The sequence below is a fragment of the Balaenoptera borealis genome (genome assembly GCF_965194805.1).
Source record: "Balaenoptera borealis genome assembly, chromosome: 2".
In the NCBI taxonomy this organism is placed as follows: domain Eukaryota; kingdom Metazoa; phylum Chordata; class Mammalia; order Artiodactyla; family Balaenopteridae; genus Balaenoptera; species Balaenoptera borealis.
Genome location: NC_138867.1, coordinates 125,562,257 through 125,576,228, shown reverse-complemented (window position 1 = coordinate 125,576,228; position 13,972 = coordinate 125,562,257). Strand labels below are relative to the sequence as shown.

At 46.0% G+C, this 13,972-nt stretch overlaps 1 protein-coding gene and 1 long non-coding RNA gene across 3 annotated transcripts in view; one reads left to right on the top strand and one right to left on the bottom strand.

Annotated features, from left to right (window-relative positions):
* LOC309624596 overlaps nucleotides 1-13,972 on the bottom strand; it is a 467,785-nt gene that overhangs the window by 232,499 nt on the left and 221,314 nt on the right. The gene's annotated exons all lie outside the window — the stretch shown is intronic.
* The window catches only part of DPYSL3 (dihydropyrimidinase like 3), a 114,484-nt gene that overhangs the window by 41,677 nt on the left and 58,835 nt on the right, over nucleotides 1-13,972 (top strand). The window contains exon 1 of one of the 2 annotated variants that reach the window (XM_082382709.1): nucleotides 6,566-6,767. The exons of the other annotated variant lie outside the window; for it this stretch is intronic. Coding sequence (XP_082238835.1) covers nucleotides 6,729-6,767 — 39 coding nt within the window. The 5' untranslated portion in view covers nucleotides 6,566-6,728. Of the gene's footprint in view, nucleotides 1-6,565; nucleotides 6,768-13,972 lie in introns of those variants that run through there. 2 annotated transcript variants of the gene reach the window in all.

Sequence of the window (13,972 nt, the reverse complement as noted above, 5' to 3'; positions counted from 1 at the left end):
TATGTTTTTCTTCATCCTTCAAATCAGGAACCGGGGGAAACGTTTACCCATATTAATATAGCAAAGTATAAATTTGTTTTTAAAAAGTAGAAAGTATTTTTGATAGTCAAAACTGTGTGAATTACTAAGCACTTATTTGAGATATTTTGGAGGTTAAAAGGAAGACAGAATATTCTTGACTTTCCCCTCTATTCAATTAATTTTCCCCCATTGATTCTACTCTATTCCAAGCTTTATAAAAGAGCTGGACACTACCAAGATAAATAAGACATAGTCCTGGACACAAAAAACGAGTTCAGCAAATAATAATTAGAACATTAAAGATAATGGTAGGAATAGCTGCCGTCTAATTAACTTTGTGCTAAGAGCTTTACGTGAATAATCTTATTTAATCTTCAATATGTTCAGTGTCCTTTACCCCCGTATACACTTGTGCCCTCCTTTCCCTCTTAACCAGCTTAGATCCCATGGTTTAGCCTCAGTTCCCTTGAGTTTCTTTCTCCCTTCTCAGCACTCATCTAGCAAAACCCTTGTCAAAGTCCACACGCTGCCTCCTCCATGCCTGCATGTATACAGCTGTACATGGCTGGAGGCGTAGCCACACCATGCTTACGGGTCTGTCTTTAAATTTATGGCCACTACCTGAGGGGAATCCTAAGTGCTGCCAGGGAATCACACGGTATTTCCCTAGCCCCTTTAATCTCCTAAAAACTGACTCTATACCAGCTCCTCTCCCCTCTTAACTTTCAGTACCTTCTCTCCCAGACTGTCTTAGCTCATGGCAGAGAAAACAGACACAGTCAGAAGAGAACTGCCATAAACTCCCACCATGAAATTTACCCAGCTGCCTGTCTCTGTGCCAGTATACTCTTCCCCTTAGTTACTCGTGGAGGAACGGTCCTTGCTCCTGGCTAAGGGGAAGCCCTCCATTTGAACACTAGATGTCACCTGTGTTGTCTATTCAAGAACCCCGACAGCAGTTGTTCCATTTCTCTCCTGCATCGTGAAGTTTCCTCTTCTTTCTGAATCAGCCCCGTTGGCATAAGCCGTGCTATTTCCCTCATATTAGATTCTACTTTCTCTGCTAGTTACTTCTCCATACCCTTGTCCCCGTTTACAAAAAACTCCTTGAAAGAGTTGCCTGTATTAGGTGTTTCCAGTTTCCACTTTGATTTTCTTTTGGAAATGCTCCAGATTTCAGCTCCACAACTTCATTAAGACTGCTCTGGCACACGTACACACATGGTAGGTACGCAGTAAATCTTACCAGAATAATTTAATACTTACTTACACATACACAAAAAAACCCCACTGTGAGGTGGGTATGAAGATACTCATTTTATAGGTGCTCTGGTCAAGGTCCTTGGTGATTTCACGCACTGATGAACTCTCAGTTCCCATCATCCTTGACCTTTCAACAGCATGTGAACACTTTCTCTTTTTTGAAATAATTTTATTTCTTGACCTTCACAATACTGTACTCTCATGGTGTCCCCGCTGTCTCATTGACCACTGTCTCTGATGCTTTTTCTGGTTCTTTCTTTACCCTCAGGATGCTTACTTATCTCAGAGCTCTACCTCCACTCATGTCCTTGGTCAGCTCATCCAGCAGTGTTCCTTTATATAATAGCTAGAGGTTGACTGCTCCCAAATTTGTATCTCTGGCCCAGCTGTTCCTTTAGATTTCTAATCTCGAATATCTACCTGCCTGCTCAACATTTCACTTGGATGTTTAATAGGAAGGTCCACAAGCATATTCCTGAATTTCCCCCCCAATCCCAGTTCTCCCACAATTTTCCCTATCTCACCTTCATCTTTTGAGTTGCTCAGGCCGACATATTTAGTGTAATCTTTGATTGCTCTTTTTCTCATACCCCAGTCAAATCCATCAGCAAATATTGCTGGCTTAACCTTGAATCATATCCAATATCTGACCATTTCGAACTGCTTCCACTGTTACAATTTGGTCCAAGCAGCCACCATCTCACCAGACCTTCTGTGATCCCTGGTACGGAAAATTCCAGCCCATCCTCAAGACACTGGAATGACTTTCATTTCCCCATTCCTGCTTTATTTATCCCCAATGCACTTGCCACCATTTTAAACACTATATACTTTTTAAAACACTATATTTTACTCTTGATTCATGCCTTCTCTAGAATGGAAGCTTCAAGAGGGCAGGGATTTTGTCAGTTTTATTCAAATATTTGTATCCCTCGTGCCTAGATACCCATAATAGGTACTCAATAAATATTAGTTGAATGAATTAATAAATCATCACAAAAACACTGTATGGTAGGTAATAAAATGCTCATTTTAGAGGTGAGGTAACCAAGGCTCAGAAGGTTGAAATAATCTGCTGAAGGTCATAGAAACAGGAGCTGGATGAATTGGAATGTGGCGGAGGTCCCTCTATTCCCAAGTCCAGACCCTTAAACAGTATACCATCCTGGATTCTAGTCCACAGTTTTCCTTCTGAACTCAATGTCATTTTTTTTCATTTTTAATTAATTTATTTAATTAATTTATTTTTGGCTGTGTTGGGTCTTCGCTGCTGCATGCAGGCTTTCTCTAGTTGGCGGTGAGCAGGGGCTACTCTTCGTTGCAGTGTGCGGGCTTCTCATTACGGTGGCTTCTCTTGTTCTCTTCTTGAGCACGGGCTCTAGGCGTGCGGGCTTCAGTAGTTGTGGCACACAGGTTCAGTAGTTGTGGCTCACTGGCTCTAGAGCACAGGCTCAGTAGTTGTGGCGCCTGGGCTTAGTTGCTCCGCGGCATGTGGGATCTTCACGGACCAGGGATCAAACCCGTGTCCCCTGCATTGGCAGGTGGACTCTTAACCACTGCGCCACCAGGGAAGTTCCTTCATTTTTTTAAAAAGGAAGTTCTTTAAATTAACACAAGGCCTTTGATCTTCTCTTATACTTTGATGGCAGCTCCTTTCGAGCCACAGCTCTCTAATCACTGCTCAGGTACCAAATCTATTCTACAGAGTCATTCTTTGGCCCATGTATTGCCTTGGAATTTTGTGATTGTATCCTATTAGCAAAGTGATTCCTCACCATCTTGGATTCACTTGCTCTGAAATCTAGAATCAGGAAACTCTAAGAAGGCTTACAGAAGCAAAAATAGATATTCTTAAATCTAGATTCTCACCACATGCCCTTTAATTACAGGAAAGTTCTTATTCCATCTCTTTCTTCTGACACAGTTTGAAACATTCTTCCATTCACTCACCTAATAATAATTGAGCAGTTTCTATGGGCAAGGCCCTATTTCACATATTCAGGACCCAGCAGTGAATAAAACAGACACATTCCCTGCCCTCAGGGAGTTTACATTCTAGGGATGAGAAGGAAGATAATACTTAATAATAAATTAATATATTATGTGGTGAAAAAGTACTATGAAGATAAATAAAGCATAGAAGGGGGCTAACAGGTGACAGATGGTATTCTCTTGAATAAGGGTATAAAATAAACTCCCTGAGATCCGGGATATTATTATTATTATTATTATTCACATCTGTAGCACAGGGTAAATACTCTGTGAATATTGTGAGAATGAATGAATAACAGTGAAGAAGAGAGCCCAGTTAGGTTACTGCAGTAGTCCAGGTGATAGCTGATGGCAGCTGGACACAGAGAGAAGCTTTGTAGATGGAGAGAAGAGATCATAGTGTGTATATATGTAAAAGACAGAACCAATAGTATTTCCTGACAGATTGGATGTGGGGTGCAAATTGGATTGGACTGAAGGAGAGAAGTCAAGGTTTGGATGATGCCAAACCTTTGGTCTGAGCAACTAGACTAAAGTAGCCTTGACTGAGGTGGGGGAAGTCTATGGATGTGGTAGGTTTGGTGGCCAAAATTAAGTTTCTTTGGGACCATAAAATTGCTCAGTGTCTCCCTCTCCGTCTCTCATAGTTTCCTGAGATATCTAAAGCCAAGTACTGCTGTGTATCCAAGGAAAACCATTCAGAGTCATTCTACTGTGGAAACCATTCATGCCGGTTCCACTCCTCACTCTCTTGGCCAGACACAGAGGCATCCTGTGTTGATCACGGCCTTTCTTCTTAGTCCTTGAATAAGAAAGGCACAACCAAGGAAGGCTTTTTTCTTCAAACTCATCTTAGACACTTGATTTTGATTTAAGAAAGAGAAAGATGATTGAAGGGGATGAAAGAGGGAAAAAAGACTGTTTGTTGTACATTTCTGCTGATGGCAACAGCTTGAACCGATTAGCTGGTTATTATGCATTCCTGTGCATGGCTTTTCACAGCAGTCTGATTCAGAGAAACACATCACAAGTCCTATTCTGCATGGCTTCTTGCATGCAAGGCTGACCTCAAAGAGATTAACCAAGTCTTGTAATTTGAAACAACAGACACACACAAAATCATCAAGTGATCAAAAATATGGTATGAATCTATTTAGTAGAGAGTGTTCTGGATTATAATGACAGTAACAGAAGAGATAATTAGGATGCAAAGAAAGGAAACAAAAACCCGACAAACCCACGAAATTAAAAAAAGGAAGGCAGTGGTATTTCTTTAGGATTGTAAATGTCCCCTATGTATTTTTTGCTTTTCCTAAGAAGAACTTGCAAGATCCCTTCAAATAAATTTGGAGCAGTTAAAACTATGGGAAAGATTCTGAGAGACCTCTGCAGGGTTGCATAGTATGTAGTTAATTCTCTTTTTTACTCTGTTCTAAATATAATCCTGCTCATTTGCATGCCAATCCCCAGAATGCTTTGTAATTTCACAACTCTTGGCTAGTGGTCTCAGCACTTAAGCTTTAAGAACAAAGCAAAATGTTTAGGGCGTGCCTTTCGCTTTAGTCTTTTTTTTTTTTTTTCCCCCCTGTGCTTTGCAAAAGAGTACAGGGAGGTGACCTTTGCTTTGCATTCATCCTCCAAGAGTATCACAGAAATAAAGTGGAGAATGCTGTGGACTTCTCCTGTGAAGACTGCATTCAGTCTAGTTACCCATGAATAACCAGCCGCTGGATTAACTCACTTGAGAAGGAGTGTTTCAGGGGGGCTTAGTCTGCCGTTTGATTATGTGACCAGGCTGGTTCATTTCAGGTTTATGGAAAGCCCAAGCTGGAGTATTCTGTACCTTCTTTCTGTGGATGCTTTATATAGCTTCTCTACTGCAAAGGTAGCCTTCAAGTTAATGAGGAGATGTCCCGAAGTGTGGTCGGTGGCCTGCCTTGGAGAAATGTGAATTCAAGATCTCTAACACAGACCTAGTCATGCTCTGTGATACCTACAGAATTTCTATTTAGGGAGGATTAGGATCCACAAGGGGGTGTGGTGGTCGTGGGAGACTTGTCTTGAGAGGGCTTTATAATTTTTGCATAGCAAGCCATTTTTGTTGTTGTTGTTATCCAAGTGGTATATTTGGGATTATTTTTTTCAGGAGAGCTGAGACCATCCGACCATCCCTCAGCCCCGAGCCACAGTGGCTCCTCCAAACATGCCCCCCTTGGCCGTTTATTTGAAGCGGGTAGCCAAAGGATAATATATTCCAGCACCGAAAGGTCATGTTTTTGGTCCTAATAGCACATTGATCTCTGTCTATCAGCCCTGCCTAAAGTGAACTCGGCATTGTGAACAGCGCACACCAGATCGCTCACAAAACCCACGGCTGCGCAGTAATGTGCCAGGGCGTTTGGCTTCTCACTACAGGTGTTTTATACTCTTTACTCACGGAGCAGCGTTAATGCTTTTTCTTCGATTCTGAGAGCCAGACAGTGGAGTTCCTTTAAAACATTATTTTGAGAATTATTTTTACAATACAGAGAAGGGCTGATGGTAGCTGACGCGGTGCCCCCTCGCAGCCCTCCGAGAGTGAGGGGTTGCTTCGCATTTTCTGATGCCTATTTTCATGGTCTCGGGATAGCAGCGGCCGGCCAGGCTGCACAAAGTCAGCCCAGTTCTCGGCTTTCTAAGGGGTCGCGGCGGCTGTTTACACACCCAGCGACCAGCAGAGGCGGCGCTCGGCCTCCGCGGTAACAAAGGCAGCTGCCGTCGCATCCAGCCCGCGCGGTGGCGAAGGAGAGCGGGTTCCGGGAGGGAAGTCCAGAGCCGTCTCCTTTCTTGAAACCAGGGTGGTGAAGGTGGGGAATCGGATCACGGGCAAGTCGGAGGCGTGGGCGCTTTCCCGGGCTGCGGCGGGGCCAGGAGGGCTGCGCTGGGGCTTCTCTGCCGCCGACCCCAGGGACTGCAGCATCCCCGCCCCGAACAGTCCCTCGCGCCCCCTGGTGGCGGTGGAGCAGGCTGGCTCCGCTGCACTCGCAAGTCACCAGAAAAAAAAAAAGGAAGAAAAAGTGGGTGAGGCAGATGCAAGGAGGAAAATCAATAGGGATAAGAGAGAAGAGGGAGGAGTCGCGGATCAGCCATTCTTGTCTTACGGGGTCCCAGCTGGCACCGCAAAAGAAAGGAAAAAAAAAAAAAAAGCCCGGGCGTGAACGCGAGTGGAGGAGGGTGTGTGTGTGTGGGGGGGGGTCGGGGGTGAAAGGGGGACCGGGGAGATTTACTATTGTCTCTGGCAGCCGCCGCGGGAGCCGGGGAGGGGGGCGGAGGCGAGAGGAGGAGGCGGCGGCCGCGGCCAGCGCACCATTCGCTCCACCTGATCTTGGGGCGCTGTGCGCTGAGGAAGGCGCGGGCGAGCCGGAGCAGAAGAAGGAGGGAGGGAGGCAGCTGCTGCCGCCACCGCCGCTACCATGTCCTACCAAGGCAAGAAGAACATCCCGCGGATCACGGTGAGTCGGACGCCGCCGTGGCTCGCTCGCTCCTGGCTGGCTGCACCGCGGGTGGGGGCGGCTTGGATCCCGCCGGCTTCCCTGGGCTGGTACCCGGGGAGGGACGGGGGCCCGGGGCCGGGGCCGGGGCGGGGGGGTGGTGTGTGGCGGTGGTCAGTCCAGCCGGCGCGGCGGGGCGCCACCCAGACGGAGCGACCCTGGGATTTGGGGAAAACCAAACAAAGAGGAAACCCAAACAGTGGCGTGGAGAACTTTGGATTATTTATCTTCCTTTGCCACCACCCAGTAGTTCCCAAATAACACAGTGGGCTCGGCTCTCCCTGGACCCCCCCGCGCCGCCTGGGTCGTCAGTGTGTGCTGCCCCAGGCGAGGTGTGTTTTTTGTAGAAGGTTCCTTTTGGCGGGGCGGGGTATGGAGAGGTGACACCTTTCCCCAGGGGTACTTGGTAGCCCGACCGTGCCCCTCGCTGAGCTCCAGCCCCGTGGCTCCCCGCCCCCACCCCCCGACCCTACCACCCCGCGACGGTGATGGGATTTCTGGACATCCGTCTTCACCTTGGCCACTCCTTGCTTGTATTCACCCCAGTTCATATTTCGGTGCATCATACTCGGACTGGACAGCTAACGTGGCTGTAGTGAGAATGACCAACTTTTTTTTTGCCCTTGATGCATTTACATTTTTCCCGTCATTTCTCCCCCTCATCCCAAGAAAAGGCTGAGTTTTTAGAGCAGATTTTAGTTTGCGGTGGCAGGCGCACGCTGTGTGCATGCCGTGTCCAACTGCCATTGTGTGCAAAGCCGAGCCTCCCGCGGCCGGCGGGTGTCAGATGCGCTGGGCGAGCGTCTAGGGCGGGGTGGAGAGGAGATGTGCCATAATCAGGTACAGAAGCCTCATCTTCGCTGGCGTCCAGCAAGCAGCTCTCGCGGCAAAATACCGCGCCCTGGTGCGGGATTCCTCCAGGATGCGCTGAAATGACGCCTCGAATGGAAGGGACATAGGACAGGCTGGAATGGGCATTTTCAAAAAGGGGGCAAGACAAAAACAACAGAAAACCCACTGTCATTTGTTAGTTGAGCACGAAGCAGTGCGGTTGTGCTTTGTAGTGAATGGGTTGTGTGTGTGTGTGTGTATGTGTGTAGTGTGTGTGTAAGTGGGGGAATGGGTGGCTACTCCATCTTTGCAAGACGAACAAAGGAAGTGATCAGCTGGCCCCTGGGAGGCTCTGCAGCTGCCCTAGGGCAGTGCTGTACCTGCTACTGTAGTTCGTTTGCCGGGATCCACTAGGTTTTGCTGTGGGCATGAGTCTGTTTGCACTTGCTGGGTTAGGCTTGGAACAACCTGATTGCAGTGCAGGACCTTCCCCTCTGCAGGCACCAGGAAGCTGTTCTTGCCTCTACTGCACTTTATTGTCAAGTGGTTTATTTCTATGGCAGTACTCTAACTTTTTCATGCACCTGAGCTTCACCGGACACAAGTGTGCCCCACCCCTACCTGCTGTCCACTTGGTCCTAGGGAAGCAACACTCCCCAGGGGGATAGAGTTGGGATGGGTAGGGATCCTTTCGCCAGGTAGAGGCATTGGGTTTAAGCCCATCCTCCTTGACCCACTACCTGATATCATTGACTTCACATTATTGTAAAAGCATAGTGAGTCTTTTGTAATACACAGTATTTTCTCAGTGCCAGTTGTCTTTGCAAAGAGCTGTGGATGGTATTATTTTTTTTAAAAGCTGATTGAGACAAAAGCTCAATTTTTATACTTATTTCTGTAACTCAGGAGAGATGAACCTCAGCTCTCATGCTATGATGTGTGGAAGTTACGTTGCACATATGCCACTTGCTTTATATCCGGAGTGCATTTGCCAGTTCTCCTATTTGGGATAAGCAGAGAACAGATTATTATTTTCTTCTTGGTCTGAAGACTGCAATGGTTCTTCTTATGGATTCAGCCTCTGCTATGGTATTGAGAGCCATGCCCATTCTTCTAGGTATCACTTAAGCCACCTTTAAGGAAAGATACAGAAATTTAGCCCATATGATAACAGCCTTAGAAGCCCCTGTAAGTGTGGCTGGGCCCTAATCCCAGGGCCAGGTTTGCAGGGGGCTCCCTTTTGTTCCCGCTTGGATGCTCTTCTCTGGGGTGCATCCTTCATTTTCAGTGCGGCTTCCATCCTTTCTCTGCGTGTGGGGCGTGGTGCTGCATAACAGCCTCTGCCTTGAAGCTGAGGCTGTGCCTTCGGCAGCTGTGATGGGAATGGACGGTGGCTGTGAATTTCTTCCAGCCGGCCTGACTTGCATTCATTGTTGAGAGGGGTATGGGCTGGGGAGAGGCAGAGGGACATGGCAGGATGGGAGTGTGGGTCCTTGGGGGCAAGGAATCCATTTGTTGATTTTTCTCATGCTTTGTTTTTGTATTTCCTTGAACAAGAATTCTACTTTAGAACAAAACAGTGTTGTAATTTTTGTACATTTGCAGGTCCGTAGATGACTGTGGTTATCTACATACTACCAGGGGTGAGATACCCTTCCTAAGTATAGCTAAAAACATAAAAATACGGACACAGATCTCTATATATTGAAAATATGATTAAAGATCTAAATAGAACATATGTCCCCTGCTGTCAATTCTAGTCCGTTTTTTAAAATGGTAAGATTATGGAATTTATGTTAAGTTTCCTATCCTCTCTCTATTCCATTCTGTGAACTGCCCCACCCAGTAGCTGGAATGTCACTGTAGTCTGAGGACTGATGGGGGCAGTCTTTCTTGCTGAGTACCTTTGCCTCACAGGCACAATTTGGCGGACACAGTAAGGTTTAGTTTGCTTATTTTCTGCTTTTCCTTCTACCTCTTTTTGCTGCCCTCCTGAGAGTAAAGCCTTCCTACACCCCTGTGTTTATTGGTTTCCTGGAAGGGGTTATTTCTCTGTCGCTGGTAGAATTGGCTGGGGCTTTCCCTGGGAGTAGCTCAGGCCTCAGATCTCATTGTTCTCAGGTCACCTACCTGAGTAATCTGCATGTCCTTACCCCAACACTAGCCCTTGCTTCTAAATGGCAGAGACAGCAGTTTGGGTGGCCCAGCCAATCAGAGCAGGGACCTGGTCATCCACCTCTGTCTCCTCTGTCTCACACAGTGCCTGGCACATAGATGCCTAGTGATGATTGGTTAAATCAATAAATGAATTAAAAATTGTTCCTACCAAGAATAGCTCACACCTACTGAGTGTTTATTTTGTGTCAAGTATTGTGCCTTATATGCATTGTTTCATTTAATCCCTCAAATCAGCACTGTCTGAGAGGTACTGGAGTTATCCCTATTGTATAGATTCTTTTCTTCTGCCCTGGGTCATAGATATAATAAGTGTTCGAGGCAGGACTCAAACCTCCACACCTGGCGGAAATCAAAGTGCATGTCCCTCACCGCCACACTGGTCTTGGTGGTTCTGCCCCTACCATCACTATTATGTGGTGTTAGTAGGGCAAATGGTTTAGATCCTATAACATGGTCTCTCTTACTTTTTACATTGAATAAATGTAAACTTGGGGGATGGTAGCTGACCATCTCAATTCTGCAGGTAGAAAGTTTGGCAAGTCATTGTTTTCTTCTGAGATAAGCTACAACTTGAAGCTGACTGCAAGAGTGGGTGGAGATCTAACACTTAGGCTCCAGTGCTTTACCTGTATTCTTTTAGCAGGGTCTCTAGAAAAGCCCATTTTACAGTTCAGGAAATTGAGACCTAGATAGATGAAGTCAGTTATCCAGAGTTGCACACTGAGGATTTGAGGCAAAGCTGGAAATCAAACACAAGTCTTCTCTGACTTCACAGCCTCAGCTACTTCCCAGAGGTACCTGCAGTAGAGATTTTGAAAGCTGTGGATAAAGAGCTCCAGAATTCCCTCTAGGAGACAAATCACTGAGAACTGGCTTTCGGCAAATACTAATTGGATTTCTGTAAATACTATCTTGCAGCTCATGCATTTCTGCCACATTGAAAGTTGGGGTGTATGTGTGTGATGTTTAGGATTGCTGGAAGACACATCCTCTGTCCAGAACACAACCTGGAGAGTTTGGTTTAGGGCACGTAGTCAGGGGGCTGTGATCTCATTTGAAGGATGTGATTGTGAGCATTGTGGGTGCCATGGGAATTTTTCACTTGGGAGGAGAAGTAAAGGAGCTACGTGAAATGGAGGAACACCCAGATCTCTGCAGCAGTTGAACTGGGGGCCTTGAACCAGACTAGAAACTGGGGAAGGGACAGGTGCAACTCCTTGCCTGGATCTGTGCCTTCCTTTTGCTTCAGTGGGTGTCACTTTGGATCGGGAGCAAATATTAGGAGATGGAGGACCAGAGTCTGGGAGACCAAAAGAAGAGATGTCACCCAAAGCCAGCTTGATCTGTGTAAGGCATCTTGGAAGGGAAATTCCAGAGAAAAGACAGAGGAAAAATATCAAAGACTTAGGAATGGGAAGCATCTTAGATATCTGATCATAGAAACCTCAGCTCAAGCCCTGCCTGGGGTGTTCATTTGTTACTTTATTTTTTGAACAGGTCTGTGGTGATTCGCAGCCAGGTTATTTCTCTTGCTCAAACACTAGCAAAATGCCTCAGGTGGATAAAGAGAGCTCGGACTATTAGTAGGTGTGACGGAGCCAGCTGGGCACTTGGGGGAATTCTGGAGGAATAGATTTCCTGAGAGGATTCAAGTCTGTGTAGTAGAACTGTCAGTTTATAAATAAAAATCCTCCCTCGTTATCTCACCGGATGTTGAAAGGCTCACATGAAGGAGTGACTGTGGACAGTGGTCTCTGAACCCCGAATGTATGCAAGATAGGAAACACTGATTTATTTATAAAATCTGAACTACTTCGGAATGTGGAAATTAATAAAGGAGGACTTGACAAAGGTCTGGGGTAGGAAGTGACTACTTAGTGATCAATGTTTTAATACAAGTTTTCTAACACAAGCAAAAATTAACACAATGTTATACAAAAACTCTTTTTTTTCCTGCTTTAGTTATGTTACAGTGTTTCCCAGAATTATGCTTGTCTTTAATTTCTGACACGCTAAGGAGGCCATTAGACTGCCTTTGGACTTGGATACAGAGACTCTCCCTTAACCTAAAGAAAGGGCATTTTCCTTATTCAGTTGAACTATATTACTTTCAGTCCTAATCAGCTTCTAGCCTAGACTGACCACAGATTATGGATACGCTTTCTAGCAGTTTCTTCACAACTCACTGTTGAATGGCCTTTTCTCTGTCCCTTCTCCTTAGTTAGGGAGAAAAAATGATTTGAAAAAGAACCAAGAAACTCTTCGTATCCTAAAGGGCCCTCTCTTCTTTACCCATTGACATATTTCATAGAACTGTTTATGTCTGCTTATTATATTTGAAAAATCACAAAATGTTTACAACAGTTGGAATGTCTCCCTAGGAGGTGAATGTACCTCTCTTTGATTAAATCACTGCTTCTCATCATAAAGGGGCTGGAAATGTACATGTGCCGTCACCTCCTGGAATGCATGCTCATCGGAGGACTGGACTGCCCCCTGGCCACACCCTTCTCAAATCAATGCTCTTCTTTTACCTTTTCTCCCATTTTCTGTAGCCAGAGGGAAACAAATGAGAAGGACCCTGGACAACCCAGAGAAATAGGCTCCTCTGTTTTCAGACTCTTCTACTGTGAAATCCCCCTTTTCATCAAATTCAATATGTATCTATTTCAATATATGAATAGACCAAAAAAATAATTTGATGGAATAGGGTGAGCCCCTCAACTTGGCCTCTTCTTTGGCCCTAGTCTGTATGTGGAGTCTAGTATAAAAACGACTTCTCTGGGGGAACATTTCTCCAGTTAACTAGATTACAGGGGACTCAGTGCTTGGACTAAGGATAGTGGAGCTATTATTTATCACTACCATTTATCGAGAGCCTTAGCGCAAATCACATGGGTTATCTCATTTGACTCATGACAGCTCCTATAGCTATAATGGTTAACCATCCTTCTGTGTTCTGGATAGAGGCTCAGAGAGATTAAGTAACTGGACAAAAGTCACACAGCTGTAAAAGTAAGATCCTGGCATTGATCCCTCCAGAGATGAGTTAGTTTCATAGGCAGGAAAGCAGTAATTCTATACTCACAGGTGACTGTCTCCACCCCCTTGCCGCCAGCTAGCCAGACCTGTTAGCTCACAAACAGGGGCCAGTGTTCACAGGGTGGAAGGGGTGGGAATGGTCAGGTCAAACCTTATCACATCACCACTGGAACGACTGAGTCCATGTCCTGCTAATAGTGGTTCATGCATTGCTCTGCCAGCTGTCTGAGTTAGCTTCTGGCTCTTTTCCCCTGGAGCATGTGTGTGTTCAGGGTGGAAATGCAGATGCTATTTTTCTGCCTTGCGTAAGTGCAGATCTGGGCCCAAGGCCCCTTCTCACTCTCTGCCCCTGTCCTCTTCCCAGACATAGAACGAGCCAGGCTCTCTGTTCTCCTTCAGCCAGGCCCAGGAACAGAGGACACACCCGGCACTCTAAGCCAGATGGGGGAGCTCTGCTCGGGAATGGTCCAGGAACGGACGGGAACATCTGGAACTAAAGGGCACAGTTCTCTTGGCTAAGTTAGTCTTTTTTTCTGTGGACGGGCTGGATAGTGAGCTATGAAGGATAAAATGAGATTTGATTTTTTAAGAGAGGGGTTCCTCCGACAGGTAGAGCAAAGGAGCCCTCTTGTTTGATGACACGGGGAAAGGAAGAGCGCCCTGGATGGAGTGTTGGCACATTGCGGTTCAGGCCTGCCCTTGCCTCTAATTTATGTGTGACTCTGGGCAAACCCCTTATTATCCCTCTCAGATTCTGCATCAGTCAAATGAGGGCATTGAACTAGATAATCCCCGAGTCCCTGCCAGTGCAAATGACCCTGTGAGACTTTAGTTTGTCTTCTATTTTCTCCTGAGACCATGGTCAGCCCTCTGTACTATGTTCCAAATTTGCAGAGGAGTTCTGATCCCTCCCCATTAGGGAAGAGAGAGCAGTGAGAAAATGGATGAGGGCAGTAGTTGTTGGCTTAAACTCAGTGGGACCAGCCAACATCTGTGTTGGATATAAGGGTCTTTGGTTGTTTTTTACCCTTAAAATCCTAGCCTTTTTCTCATTCAGAGAGTAGACTCGGTTAATAGGCTCTGTGCAAGAGAGCAATGGAATAATGATGTTTGAT